This window comes from Rhinatrema bivittatum, chromosome 3, assembly GCF_901001135.1.
Source record: "Rhinatrema bivittatum chromosome 3, aRhiBiv1.1, whole genome shotgun sequence".
Classification (NCBI taxonomy): Eukaryota; Metazoa; Chordata; class Amphibia; order Gymnophiona; family Rhinatrematidae; genus Rhinatrema; species Rhinatrema bivittatum.
Window position 1 is genome coordinate 100,358,311 of NC_042617.1, and position 15,418 is coordinate 100,373,728.

The 15,418-nt window shown below is 43.8% G+C and overlaps 1 protein-coding gene across 2 annotated transcripts in view; it reads right to left on the reverse strand.

The window, feature by feature from the left end:
• JAG1 (jagged canonical Notch ligand 1) overlaps positions 1–15,418 on the reverse strand; it is a 50,853-nt gene that overhangs the window by 15,951 nt on the left and 19,484 nt on the right. For both annotated transcript variants that reach the window (XM_029593542.1, XM_029593541.1), the window contains exons 4-14: positions 14,323–14,574; positions 13,733–13,793; positions 9,682–9,812; positions 9,320–9,439; positions 8,608–8,721; positions 8,292–8,405; positions 7,538–7,651; positions 7,055–7,101; positions 6,361–6,534; positions 5,781–5,931; positions 4,747–4,911 (exon numbers count right to left, since the gene is read on the reverse strand). In XM_029593542.1, the coding sequence (XP_029449402.1) occupies positions 4,747–4,911; positions 5,781–5,931; positions 6,361–6,534; positions 7,055–7,101; positions 7,538–7,651; positions 8,292–8,405; positions 8,608–8,721; positions 9,320–9,439; positions 9,682–9,812; positions 13,733–13,793; positions 14,323–14,574 (1,443 nt within the window). The remainder of the gene's footprint in view (positions 1–4,746; positions 4,912–5,780; positions 5,932–6,360; positions 6,535–7,054; positions 7,102–7,537; positions 7,652–8,291; positions 8,406–8,607; positions 8,722–9,319; positions 9,440–9,681; positions 9,813–13,732; positions 13,794–14,322; positions 14,575–15,418) is intronic.

Consider the following 15,418-nt stretch of genomic DNA (forward strand, 5'->3'; position numbering starts at 1 on the left):
ACCTGAATGAGAGCATCTATGCCTAGGGACCACGAATCTCTCCTGCGACTGAAGAATCAAGGAACCTTTGCACTGCAAGAAGTCATTATCAGGTCTAGGAACGGAAGGCCCCAGCAACCCATTTTCAGCTGAAACACCTTGGATGACAACACCCATTCTCCTGGGTCCAGATTCTCCCTGCTGAGAAAGTCTGCTCTTACTTTGAATTTTTCCTGCAATGTGAGAGGTCAAGATCTGTAGATGACCTTCCACCCAATTCAATAAGCTGGTCTATTTCCTGCGACACTTGCGGACTCTTTGTTCCTCCCTGGCGATTGATGTAGGCCACGATTGTCATGTTTTCCAACATCATGTGGACTGCCTGACCCTGCAGCCTGTGGCTGAACTGCAAGTATGCCAGCCACACTGCCCAGATTTCCAGGCGATTGATGTTCCAGCGGGACTCTTCAGCCTTCCAAATGCCCTTGGACTGTCAGCTCCTGACAGTGAGCCCCCCAACCTTTGAGACTATTATCTGTTATGAGTACCTCCCAGGTCGCGGAGGACAAGGAAACTCCCTTGCTCAGATGAACCTCCTCACCTCCAGTGATGGTTGTAGAACAGACATCCATCGGCAAGTGGTGCTGAACCAAGCTGTCCTGAGCCTGCGAGTTCCATTGAGAAAGTAGAGAACGCTGAAGAGGACACATTTGCGCCCTTGCCCATGGCACCACTTTCAGGTTAGTCACTATCAAGTCGAGCACCTGTAGATAGGACGACACTGTCGGGCGTATAGTGTGCACCAATTGACGCACTTGAGACCTCAATTTCTGAATCCATACTTCAAGAAGGAAAATTTTGTACAGTCTTGAGTCGAACCGAACCTCCAGATACCCCGACTGGGACAGCTGAAAACTGCTCTTGACCAGGCTCACCACCCAACTGTGCTCCTGCAATAAGGAGATCACCTTGTGTCACCAGGTGGCTCTCTTCCTGAGGCTTGACTCAAATCAACCAATTGTCCAAGTATGGGTGCACCAGGATCCCTTCTCAAGGCTGCCGCTACGACCACAACCTTGGAAAACGTTCTGTGGCAGTGACCAGACCAAGGGGCAGTGTCTGAAACTGATAATGGTGCCCCAACACTGCAAAATATAGAAAATGTTAGTGTTCCAAACGGATGGGAATATGCAGGTAGGTCTTGGACAGATCTAGGGAGATCAGAAATTCCCGACTGCCCTGCCATTAGCACAGAGCATAAGGTTTCCATGTAAAAATGAGTCACAGTCAAATGACAGCTAAACCTTTTGAGATTCAGGATGGGACGAAAGGAGTCCTTCTTTGGCACAACCAAATAAATGGAATATCGTCCCATACTTTGAGACGATGGCACCGGAACCACAGCCCTTAGCCTGAAAGGGGTGCTGTAATTGCTTCTTATCCTCCGGCAAGCAAAGAACCAGAGATTCACCCCACTTCCTAGCCATTTTCTCCAACTCGCTCCCAAATAAGAGTGAGCCCTTAAAGGGCACCTTTTTAAGATTAGCTTTGCAAGCTGCATCAGCATACTAATGCTGCAACCAGAGCTGATGCCTGGCCGTTATCACCGAAGCCACTCCTCTGGCCAAGGTCCAGACCAAATCGCAGCTGTCTGCCAAAAAGGTGGCAGCGGCCTTTAGTACCACACTGGAATTCCTTTCAGAATCAACCACCTGAGAGAGAAGCAGACAAGATTGTGCCATTAGGGCACAACAGGAAGTGATCTGTACAGTCATACCCACTGCCTCAAAGGCTTGCTTAAGAATAGCTTCAATCCTATCATGCACATCCTTTCAAGGACACTTCTCCCTCCACGGAAATAGTCATCCACTTAAGAAACTGCACATACCAGTGCATCCACCTTGGAAAAAATGCAAATGCTTGCGCATACCTGGATCCAGGGGGCAAAGGCCTTCCAATGTTCAACCCCCTTTAAAATTGGGCATTCAAGGTCAATCAATTCCTGAATGGCGTCCATTACAGGGGGGGGAAAAAAAAAAAAAAAAAAAGAGGCTGTGCGCAAGGAAGTCAAAATGAGATTCTATGGCTCAGAAAGAGAATCTGAACCAGGAACACCCAGCATCTTCATGGTCTGGGAAATCTGGGTCAGCAGTTCATCTCTAGAACCGCAACTCAGTTTGACACAATTCAAGGCCGAGAGGAATGTCCATCTTCCAGGGACTCAGGGTCCACCTCATCATCAGTGCCATCCCAATGCTCACTGGGAGCACCTGCAGAGAGCAGAGGAGAGCTCCGGTGCGTTAGCATAGGACTGGAAGAGGGAGGAGCCACCGGCTGAGGTTCCAACCTGACAGGAATGGGTAAAGCGGAGGACTGCGCTCAAAGAAAAGCTTATAAGCCATGAAAGAATTCCACCAAGGAAAGGCACTGAGCACAGAGACCAGAGGAAGTCCTGAAACCCCTCTGTGTCTGATTCAAGATAAAACATTTTTTTTTTTTTTTTTACCTTACTTGAGCTCAGCACTTATTGGCTGAGTACAGAAACAGTCTCTGGCTGCAGGGGTAGAGGGCATCTGCTGTCATTGCCGCACTCGATCTGCTGCACCCGCTGTCTTTCAGCTAAACTAGCAGCTAAGTTCATGCCAGGAAACCTAGCTATCGGACCAAGGTACACTAAGGGATCATGAAAATCACCTCAGGAATTCTCAGCTGGGATAGGGACCTTTTGGTATCACCATGGGAGAGTGTGACTTTCTTCTCCTTAATTTAGATTTCAAATTTCTCATTCCAAAAAAAAAATTAAAGCAATCATCATAGGGAGATGCATGTCCACCATCTGCTGGAGATGGAGAATACTGGCAGGCTGAAGTCACTGCAGGAGTATATATACTGTGATGTCAGCTTGCTCAGTCTCCATCTGCTGGCAGGGGAGCATAAACCCACTGGTCCCGAGTCCATCTGTCTACATGTTAGGAAAATATAAGTGAAAGCTTGTGCTCATAAATACCAGATGCCAACAATTCTGAAAAGCTTGACAAATCGGGGCCAGACTGCAGTGGCATGCATCTATAGGCAATTTGGGGGAGGGTGAAAGGACATCCCCTCTTTTTCCAAATTCTCTCCTTCTCCAACTTGCAGCACTAGCTCCATAGCAGCAGTAACTGAAAATTTTTAAAGTACAGCATGGGTCCTCCCCTACAGCCCTCAAGCACAGACATTAGCCCTGTGGCACATGAGTTTCCAAGGTTAACAATTCTTGTGGGGGGAGGAGGTGCTGGGACACTGCAGGGCCTATCAGCACGTGAAGGCTGCAGGAGGTCCTGGGCTGGGTTTTTTGTTTTTTTTTTTTTTTTGGGGGGGGGGGGGGGTTGTTTCCAATTGTTGTTCCTGCCACCGCTGATCTGATGTCACTAGAGGAGACAAAGCAGCACCATGACTGGCCTAAATAAAGGCACGGCAACGATGGTGACAATCCGGCATCTGTGAAAATTTGGCAGAGTTATCTACATTGCCTATGCCTCAATCTGGGCCTGCGTCAAGTGGCTATTTTCTTAAGTCTTGGTTTATCCATCCATAGCTAAGTGATACTACAGACTGCCAAAACTATAGAAGCTGCTACGTAAATCCCAGATTGCTATTACATTAACAAAATATGAGCAATGCTACTCTAAGCATACATGCCTTAAAAGTTGAAGGAATCTGTTGTAGAATACATGAAACCTCCACCATCTGCTGGAGACAGAGTAAGACTGAGTGACTGTGGGTGGCACCTTGGTATATATGCCAGGGTTGTTTAAAAAAAAAAAAACTTCTGTCGCCATCTGCTGGAGGGGAGGCAAAACCCAGGTGTCTGGACTGATCCAGGTACATATAGGGAATGTAGTTTTACTCTGCCTCTCTATAGGACAACTCCACATGCTGCGTTTGTTACTAAAAGCCTAATCACATATGCAAGAAATATGAGAACACCCCTTCCCAACAAATACAAATAGAAATCTGTACTGTAGCCTGACCCTCCCCTCATCCTTACTAGGGGGCTGGTACAGGCTAAAAGCCACGAGCATCCAAAAAAAAAAAAAAAAAAGTTATACACTACTTGTCAAACCTCCACACAGAAGAAAATGCCCCCTGCCCAGCCTCCCCACTCAGCTGAGGGTCTAAATACAGGCAGCCACAAATAGCATTAACAAGAGGGGAGAAAGATCAAGGCCCGTTAAAGGGACAACAGATAAGACAGCTGATCTACAACCATGTAGGGTACACACATGTGGCAGGGTTCAATGGCAAGTAAAGGCAGCCGAGCCGCAAATCTGGATACAGATGCTGGTGAACAGTGCCCGAGATGGTAGTGCACGTGCCGCTCTCCTCCAGAGCTTTGAAATAAAGCCATACCAAGGAAAGCCGAATTTGTAAGGGCCTAATAAACCAGCAGTCAAGCATCAAGAACTTAAAAAAAAAAAAAAAAGCGGCAGGAGCAACAATCAGCACTACACGTCAGCCATGCTTTAAGGCTTCCAGTACAATACAAATAAAGTTTTCAGGAAGCCATGGAGCCACAAAAGTCATACAGCACATTTCCCATCAGTGATAAGGGGGGGGGGGGGGGGGGGAGGGGAATAAGAAATAGCCAGCCACGTTTAAGATGCTAGGTAAATACTTTTCAGCAGGCTGCACGATTCATCTCTTTACTGGTCACCAAGGAAAATTTTGTTCAACATAGGGGTGGGGGAAAAAAAAAAAAAAAAATCTGTCTTCTTTTCCTCTTACTTTCATGACAGTAGGTCCCCGTGAAGCCCTTGTTGCATTCACAGGTGAACCTTCCTCCCGACTGGCTCTTGCATTTTCCATGTGGCCCACAAACATTGGAAGAAATGTAGCGAACCCCTTCCGGTGTGCTGTTCGAAGCCACTGCGACAGTACAGCTGTCAATGACTGGAGATGACAACACACAGTGAATGTACCACATCCCTCACTACACAGCAACTTTTTTTTTTTTTTTATATATAAAGTGTATCCTTCATATGCACAAACTTTATGGGTAAGAAACAAAGTTAAAATGTGACTTTATGGCTTCTGCACATGCTGTATGGCGGATTCATAAGGCAACTGTGATATTTTATTTTCCACCTTTCAGGGCACTTCCAAGTGGACTACATTCAGGTCCTGTAGGTATCCTCAGAGGCAACGGAGGGTGAAGTGACTTGCCCAAGGTCACAAGGAGCAGCAGGACTCTAACCCTGGCTTCCCTGGTTCACAGCCTGCTGTGCTCTTTACTACAGAACAAAACAGCGCAAGACAACTTCTCAGAAAATGCACCACTTCAGATTACATTGGCCTTTCCGAACCTTACACATCTGGGGCAGTCTGTATCTAGGGGAAAAGATTCTTAGTACCAGGACTGACGTCTGGAGACTGAAAGGCTCAGGAATACTGATGTGACTGGGCCCAGCTCAAAAGCTGACAGGAAATCATAGTTTTGGCAGGATGGGTCTACCATGGGGTTTGCAGGGAGCATTCACCCTCACCCCCCCCCCAAATTAAACCCCCCCTCCAAGGACAGCCCTGCTTAATACACAGGATCCTCGGCCACTATTCAGCACTGTGGTCGGTCTGACCTAGCGACAACTGCTCAAAAACACACTCCACAGAACTTCTTGAGCATAGATACGCACACAATGACTGTTTTTACAAAAAGAGAGAACATACTGGAACGCGTGTGGCGTACTTGAGAGCTTGCATTTGGAAGTGGTGGCTTCAACCTAAACAGGCCCACGTTTTCCCCTAAACTCCTGAATCCTCACCTTCACAGGGAGTAGTGCGGCAATGATCTTTCAAATGGGAGCAGTTCTTCCCCTCATAATCTTCAGGACAGTTGCAGAAGTAATCCATAGCAAGATTAAAGCACTGTGCGCCATTCTGGCAAGGGTTGGGTTCACAATAGTCTATGTCCAACTGAAAAAAAAAAAAAAGGAGGGGATGGGGAGGAAACACCCCCAAAGTGAGACAACGGTTTAGTGGCAGACGCATCTGATCTTTTTTTTAAATCAAACTGCCATTAACTGTACACAATGCACGATGCGCAACGTATCTGTAATGATTTCAGCTAAGATATTAAAGAGCCTTGGAAGATCAACAGTGAGCGTGCCACAAAGCTCACCATGTGCACATTTGAAATCCATTAAAACTAAAAAAGACCTTGCTCGCTGTGACTCCCGGCAAGGAGCTGAGAGGAGCAGGACTTTAGAGTATGCCTCACTGGGTGTAAGGTATTTGGTGTACAAATCATTACAGGGGAGGGGGAGGGGAACACCCCCCCACACACACAAATCCTCAGCTGCTAGGAAGCCAGTTATCTCGGGTTTGTATTTCACCAGTGCTCACCTGACAGAGGTTTCCTGAGAAACCAGCAGGACACAGACATTGGAATCCATTGACTTCGTCCTGGCAGTGACCTCCATTCAAGCAAGGGTTGCTCGCACATTCATTGATGTCTTTCTCACAGTGATCTCCTGCATAGCCGGATGCACAGATACAGCGATAACCATTAACCAAATCCTGGGGGAGGGAAAGAAGTGGAGAACGTTTTTTTTTTTTTTTATTTTCCCATAACTGTTTAACTACCAATACAAGTAAATTGGTCTTTCCCTATTTCGTTTGCATTATTAAATGCTTCTCTATAGCACAGTGCAAGGTGAAGATCAATTATTAAAAAGATTGCATGCATGAAGGTTTTCTTTCACAGTCAACTCTCAAAGCTGCCCAAGCCTGAAGGTATCAAGGGTTCAAGTGGTCCACTCCCCCGAAATGACAGTGTGTTCCAAGACCACACTCCGGCTTTATTACAGGGGAGGGGAGTCCCTTCCCCATTTTTACCCTGCTGGGGATTAAGGGAGGGGGCGTCTGGAGGTAGAAGATTCTACTATCCACTAAACCTTGACAAAGCCATTTCAGATGTATTCCTCAATGAAAAAAAACACACTTCTCCAAAGCCCAAGTACTATACAAATAAACACCACTGAATACCAAGCTCATTTAACCATTTAATTGATACTAAGTGATTAAAAATCCTACATACCCTACAAGTTCCTCCATTCTGACACTGGTCAACGCAGTCATTCACGTCTGTATAAAAAAAAAAAAGTGATAATTAGCAGACCTAAATATTAAAGGAGGAAGCGTACATTTCAAATATAACCCAAGGAATTGAGATGTCCCCATAGCCCTGGCTTGATAAAGCTTTTGTCAAGTTTCCTGCATGCTTTCCTTTAGATAAGGTTATTATAATGGGTGGGAACCCGAGGCAATTCTTTTAGCAGAGTCCACAAAACTTCACAGCATTGTTTCGGTTATGTTATCAGAATATGGCCAAGCTAAGGGTTAATGAGTTTGATAAAGTTGTATATTTTCATTCCAGACAGACTACTCCCTTTCTAAAAACATCAGCTGCTGAGATTTTTCCCTTCTTCACTCAACATGGGAGCCGAACTCAAAACGAGACAATGCTGCCGTGTTCCCGCTTGGTGCACAAGACCGCGAGCGACACACAAAAAATGCTTACTTTTATCACAGTTTTGACCAGACCAGCCGGGAATGCAATCACAATAGTAGCTGCCAATCAGGTTCCTGCAGGAGTTGGCGTTTATACAGGGTTTACCCTCGCATTCATTAGCATCTAAAGAAAAGAAAAGAAAAAAAAAAAAGGATTGAAAATATCCAAGATTTTAAGTGAACATCTAAAGTAAAATCAGTATCCTGTTTTTACCAAGTGAGGAGCTCTAGACCCTTTCATTATGTTCTAACACAGATACTGGATATTCTTTTTTTTTTTTCCTTTCTGCTTGAGAAGCTGGTCTGCATGCTAGTTTATTAACTACTGCCTAACCACTTGCTGAAACCTTGAAATACACGGAATGGCCGGGATCAGTCAAGCGTTTTTGAGAGCACTGCTCCGCTGGAGAAGCAGATTAATCGGTAGCATAAAGAATGCAGACAGCTCATTCTTCCCGAGATCATCCACATTTTGGAGCCCAGCTGTAAACTTCTTGGTCTGGAGGAGTTGACACGGCTGAATAGATATCACAGCTTTCCCACAGAGCCAAGCATGAGCTCGTGAAACCACTCTTACATCATCAGTTTAGATACAGGTTGAATTATTTTTGCTGTAAAACAGCTGCACTCCCCTCATACTGCTGGCTTTAAACAGTTTAGCCTGCTAAACTAGAAATAAAGGACAGTGCAAGAGCTCAGGAGTTTTCAAATGTGACCAGCACAAGGAAAAAAGTTAACATTAAGTAGAACCAAAAAAACATTACCTAGTTGACATGTTTTGCCAGTCCACTGACTAGGACAAATGCATTTAAAGCCATCAACTAAATCTTGACATGTTCCACCGTGGCCACAGGGATTTGGAGAACAATCATCAATATCTAGTTTTGAAAGAAAAAAAGTGTGAGAAAATGGATAAAATGCATTAATGAAGCCACTGTTGCAACACCACAGAGAAGTGAAAGTTAGCAGGCAGAACCACTTAGAAATGGTGACATCCATAACCCGGTCTAGCACATATCGCAGCCATTAACGCACAATGATGCAGAGGTTAACCTCGCCACTGTTCAAAAGCACACGTACCAAAAGTGCACGTTGGACCTGACCAGCCTCGGGCACACTGACAGTCAAACCCCAGAGAGGTTTCCAAGCAGCTCCCTCCGTTGTGACAGGGGTCGGAAAGGCATGCATGTTCCGCTAAGCGAAAACAAAAAAAAAACAAAAAAAAATTTTAGGAAGTTTGCGCCCAAATTTAAGATCTGTCAACTTTTCCTCCTAACAAGAAGTGTAGGTATGTCCCTCTACCTGTCTGAGATTTCCCCATTCTTTGCACCATCCACCTTGCCTTAAACACAGGGCCTTGTTTTCACATGATGTCAAATACGGGAAATCTTTCACGCTAACCTAACAATCACCATACTATATCTGCTCAAGGCCCTGCCAAGAGATCTTACATAGATTTTAGCCCTCTAAGGGTACCAATTACTAGAAAAATAGCTACTAAAAGGTGAATAAATAGTTTGATTCATGAGGGTCCCTCCACCCATGCACACAGTCTTTAAGAGCTGCAGCTACACTTCCCAGAATGCTCTGGCATGCTCCACTTTAGAGATCCAATCGACAAAAAAATAACCCCACGCTTGGGCAGCCTGTTTCCAGTGTTCCAAGATAACACAACAGCAAAAATAATAAATATTCAATGTCTTTGCTAACTGAGCCACAGCATTATGAAGACCAATTACAATGCATATTCTTGGAGAAAGGCAGCAATTAGCACGGATATCCGATCACTTACCAATTTCACAGTTCTGTCCGGAGTAGCCCTCAGGGCACGAGCACTGATACTTGTCGGGCCCAGTGTTGCTGCAGGTTCCGCCATTCAAACAGGGCTGACGTGTTCCACAGTAGTTAAGATCTGTTAAAATCGAGCATCCGTATCCAATGAAGCACGCTCCTTTTGTTTAAATACCCATCACTACGTCAAGAGCCAGGCATCAAGCATGTACAGGCAAGCAAACATCCACAAGACACAACAAGATGCATGCTTCAGACTAGGAGACAGCTCCAGCAAAATGGCCAATCACAATTTAAAACAAAACAAAAAAAAAACCCCTAGATAATTACATTACACACACAAATATATATGGATTTGAATACCTTTGTCACAGAGCTGACCGCCCCAGTTGGTTTCACAGAGGCACTGCCATGGTTCAACGCAAGTACCATGCACACATCCAGGGTGTGGAATGCACTTGTCACAGTACTGGCCCTGCCAACCATATTGGCACCTTTCAACAAAAAGCAACAATTACTTTACAAAATACATATATATATATATATATATATATATATATACATACATATACACACACACACGCATGCGCAACTGAGAAGCATCTGAATTTCTTAAAATTAAAATTATTACATCCAAGGGGGTTGACAGCTTTTTGTAAACAAACATCATAGAAGTTTTGCCAGGGTCTCCAAGCCAGCCCATCTCACAAAAGAATAACTGTTCTGGGAGACCCAGCGTGGTGCCACGGAGCACAATACTGCTCTATTCTCAGCCTTGCACAAAAGAGAGACAGGGAGGGTGGGTGTGCACTACAAATCAATCTCTACACTCTGTCAGAGTGAATGAGGAATTGGGAAGAGGTTGGGGGGGAAAAAAAAAAAGTCATTTTACACAATGGCTCCATGAAAAACCTCAGTGGAGTCAAAGATTTTTAACTCCTTTTAACCACTCTTTCCACAAAACAAATAAAATATTGGACACAGACCCGTAGTAAAGTGCTGACTGACTACATTATGACACCTACAGTAAAAAGGTCTTCTCGGCAGCCCAGCTGTTAAACAGTTCTGCATCTCAGTCTAGATTCCTATTGCCTGTACACTTAGGAACATTTAAATTACTATATTTGAAACCCTTTGAACATTTTAGTAGATTTTTTTTTTAAACTCCATACAAGAAATTCTGATCTAAGGGCAAGGGAAGCAACGCGATCCATTGGCAGCTTCTGGGTTTCTAGAGCCACATGCAGGTTGCTCCCTTCTTCTGCTATACAGAAGGACAGGGAGATTTTCTACAAAAAGGAAACAAAAATCCACGGGCATGGTGACTATCCATTCCACTCATGCTGGGAAAAACACACACAAATCTGCCCCCTCTCACAACAAAACCTCTGGTTACTGTCAAACTGAAATCACACCACAGAGTCAGTCATGGACAAATCTGTTACAGAAAGGCCAATTCTCCTATAACAAGCCCTCTTCTCTGTAAGATACACTGCCTGTTAAACCTTGTGTTATTGGGGGGAGGGGGGGGGGGGGGGAGACCTGTGTACACCAGGGACCTGCTGCATTTAAGGTCCATCAACAGTAATAATTACCCCCCCCCCAAGCAATCTGTGTGAATTGTAAGAACAAACCTTAACACATAAGGTGGCCCTTCCACATTCTCACAAAGCTGCTTCCTGCCCAGCAAATTCATGCCAGGGAGAGAAAGAAAAAAAAAAAAAAAGTCAAAAACCTAGCAGGCTCATGGATAAGCACCTGGAGCCAAGTTTAACCCTTTCAGCTGCAATCCCTCTGCTGCCAAAATATTGTGTATTAAACAAGGCGGGAAAGGAGGCAAGTTTCCATTCGCTTTATTTTTGTCTTCTGTATTCCTCAAAAAGGGCAAAGTTCAAGTCAGAGTTAAAAATAACATTTTTAAAGCCTGTTTTTTTTTGTTTTGTTTTTTTTTTTTAAAGTGCACCTTTTCAAATAATCTAGGCATCTTGCAGCCCTGTTACTACTCAAGTACAGTAAGTTCCTGCCCCAAAGAGCTTACAATCTAAGTGGGTACCCAAGGTATCAGGAGATAAAGCGGTTTGCCCAAGATCACAAGGAGCATGTGTGTGTGGGAAGAGATAGAAAGGGAAATCAAACCCAGGGGTTTCCATGATTCTCGGCAGATTGCTCTAGACCAGTAGGCCACTCTTCCTGCTTCGCCCAAACTGTAAAATCAGGCACTTCACACAGCTGCCAGCAAGGCCCCCCTTCCTCCCACTGACCCCTATCACCCAGCCAGAAGGGATGCACCTAGATGAGCAACAGTAACCTCTTCTCCCCTACAGCCAACTCCTACCGTCACCAGACCCAGCTAAAAGGCCTCATATCCATGTGCAATACAATGAGCGCAAACCCTAGAAATCCAACCATTTCTTTAACTGGGACATACCGAAGCAGGGTACGGGGTGACCTCAAAAGAAAACTGCAAATAAAAAATATTCACCCAATGGAGTGATGTCCTGGTTCAGTAACAATACACACGATCAAGTTTCTCATGAGAAATTAAAAAAGTCCTTTTGCTTAGGTAATGAATCATAAGTAAATTTGGTATTTTTGGCAGATGACAGTTGACAATGATAATCACTGGCACCAAGGGGAAAAAGGATATTTTAAGTATGCTTGTGACCAAGAACATCTGGGTCTTGTGATTCTTTTTTTTTTTTTTAATACAGAAATATAATCCAAACATTATTTAGACACAGGATACAAGACATAACTCTAATGAAGTGAACTAGGCCTGAAATGGTCGGTTTGCTTTTCTATCCCTGCCCCCCCCCCCTCACTTTTTCCAATTCCTATACTCGCGCTACAGGCATTTTTTGCTGTAGCTAAGTTTGACATCAGGACGATTCTGTTTAAAGACTTATGCAAATGAAGCGTGGGAAAGTTGCACCTTAAGTAAATAGGAGCCCCAGTGCATGTCTGGGCAACGAGTGGGAGGTAAGACTTAGACAGAGAAAGGCCTAGGAAAGAACCAAGCAGCTAAACAGAGCCTCTTGTTCTGGCTGGGACACAGCAAACCCCTACAAGGCACGTCTGTTTTGATGACAGAAGCACAAAATCATTATTGCTAGCCTCTGCTGAAGATCTAGCATCTGGACCACTTCAGCGCTGCTAATTATACTCCCAAATCTGACTGAATCCAGAAAGTGTTAGATTACAACAAAAAAAAAAAAAAAAGTGTAAGCAAGCAACTATAGCAGAGACCCGTGCAGTTAAAAAAACAAAAACAAAAAAAAAAAAACACATAACTAGCAAATCAGATTTTGGATGCCACGTTAACAGTGACAAGATAAAGCTCGATATTGCTTATATTTGGAAGTACTTTAGAAAATTCTTCCTTTTACACATGTGCATATAAAATAAAAAAAAAAAAAAAAGATGTACTAAAGCCTGCTATTTGTAGGGTACCACACCCCCTTCCCTGTTCAATTCCATGGCAGAGGGGGGAAGGAAGTCAAATTATTTTGCTTCCTTTAAAACAAGGGACTTCCTTGTACATGATCTTATAAAGAATGCAGCTTCGTGCACAGTTCCTTTAGATTTCACTGTAACTACAAGTGTAGTACATCCAGGCCCACTTTCCATAGAAGGGGGGGGGGGGCGGCCTTCCATATGAACCCCTGCAGGAGGCAGGGAGGAGCCCGGTCAAAATAGCCAGCTATGAACTCCTACTGCTCATTTCCCAGGAGAAATCTGGAAGCATGTCCATATCAAAACTTGTACATGTTAACTTATCCTTTCTATTAAAAATCCATGAACACAGCACCCCGTTTCTAAACGAGGCCCATTATAAAATTGCCAACTAAAATCATAAGAATCCAAAGAGCTCCGATAATTTAATTGTAAAATTGTTCGGGTATATCTGAGCTCCAGTTTTCATTGTTGCTTAGCCAGAATGGAACTGGCTTCAAAGCACAGCAGTGGAACTCTGCATTCAGCGGCATCTACTGACAAGATTCCAGCCCAGCTATTAACCTCTCAGCACTCAGGCCCTGGCTCCCAACAGCAAAGGAACCAAGAGATTTCACTAATCCCATTCTAAAGAAAGCTTGACTTTTGCCTATTGATAGAATAAGAAGGGGGGGGGAAGAAAAGTAATACTATATTGTGAATTGCCGGTGAAAGGTCTGTAATCAGCCCTGCATTTTAACCAAAATTAGCATGCACACAATCAATACTTTGAGAAAAAGTTAAGATTAAAAACATCTCTTGCTCAGTTTTATTTCTTCGGCTTCATGAGAAAGTGAGATGCACTTCAAACGCCCAAGATGACAAAATCAAGGGAAATTTTTTTTTTTTTTTTTTTTTACACTTAAGGATTTTAGGTGATTTTGAACAAAAAAAAAAAAGAGAACATAGTTGCTGGTTTTACCTGCACTCCCCTGGAAATTTACAAGTGCCATGTTTGGGGCTGCATCCCTGACGACATATAGCTGCAAAACCAGAGGGTGGAGGAAGGAAAAAAAAAAGTCAGCATGCTGCGTTTCCTATGGCCACACGCTCGTGGGAACGTTTTAATCTCCAACCACTATTGTAATCCTACCAAATCCAAGACTTAACAGGTCTCTTTTGTGCACTCTTCTGGAAAGAGACGAAGGTAGGTGGTGCCTTATGGCACTACATCTGCCCCCCCCCCCCCCCCCCCTGTAATTTTACCAACAGATCCTCTCCTAACTAAGCAAGTGGGGCCAAAAACCTACTATGTTAATGCAAAGTAAAGCTAGTCAACTCAAATCCTGTACACACTGCTCCCGTATCCTTCAGGAAGTAAACAGGAGCTGTCCTGCACGTGTTAAAAACTTACAATGAAAAAAAAAAAAAGAAGAAGAAAAGCAGCCATCTAAACTCAACCAACATTCGGAAAATTTTTTTGTATGCTGTATTTCTCAACAGGGGTCCAAAGTTTGTATCTATTGCATGCAACATGCTTGAAGCGACAAAAATTGAGTAGGGTGTGCATACCTTTGTTGCATTCCAGCCCCATCCAGCCTTCCAAGCAGGTTTTGTTGCCATTCTGATCACAAGTGTAGTGGCCAAAAAAGTCATCTCTTGGTCGGCAGAACTTGTTGCAGCCAAATCCATAGTAGTACTCGTCGCAAGTGACCCGAATCTGGTACTCAAAATGGGACATGCCTGCGTTTTGCTTCAGAGTTTGCCACTGACGGCTCGGGTTAATCATGCCAGAATGGGATGCCTTCTCTATGATATCATGAGCTATAATAAAGACAAGATTGATTTTTTTTTTTTTTTAAATGGTGAAGGGCGTACCAGCCTATGAAGCCTGCAACCTGGGCTTTGTGAAGTCACGCAGGTGCACACATCCCCGAAGATCTGAAATTTTACCTAGCACATGTTAAAATAAGCAAGCTAAGTGCAGACAGACTAAAAAAAAAAAAAAAAACCACAAAACAAAAACCCATAGATGCTGGACAATAGGTTAATTAAAAGCTGCTGCTTTTTTTTTCCCCCTTCACAACACAAATAGCTGCCATAAAATATATAGAAACCTAGGTATAAACACCATTTCAAATCTTCTGTGGATGGCAAAGCAGTGATGAAATCAAGCTAGCAAAACAAAAAAAAAAAAAAAAAAAAGCTTTTTGTTCAGTTTTGCTCAGGAAGTTGGGTTTAGGACTAGCGATCACTTGACAGGTCAGGCTTCAATCCTTAATGGATCTTTTGGGATGGTGAGCTAGGGGACTTATGTAAGCCACAGCATTAAGGATTTTCTCTCTCTCCATGAAAGTGTTTCACAAGTCATTTAGAAAGTGTACTTAACATTAGCTCCAGTCGACAACTGGAGAGGTAAAAAAATTCTCCAGCATGTAAAGCCCCGTGACTGTTTAAATTATGACCCAAAATAATATTTCACATTGGCCCGGAACGTTGTAGGTATCTGTGGTATTTCACTCTGTCGTCCAGGCCTCGTGACTTAAATGATCTGACACTGCCTTACGACCTGCTGCTGGGAATACTTTTAACTGTAGAGTGAAGATTTATCATAAAACAGCCAAAAAGGTCCTTGCACAAAATTTGAAAGGCCAAGGACAGCCTGTTC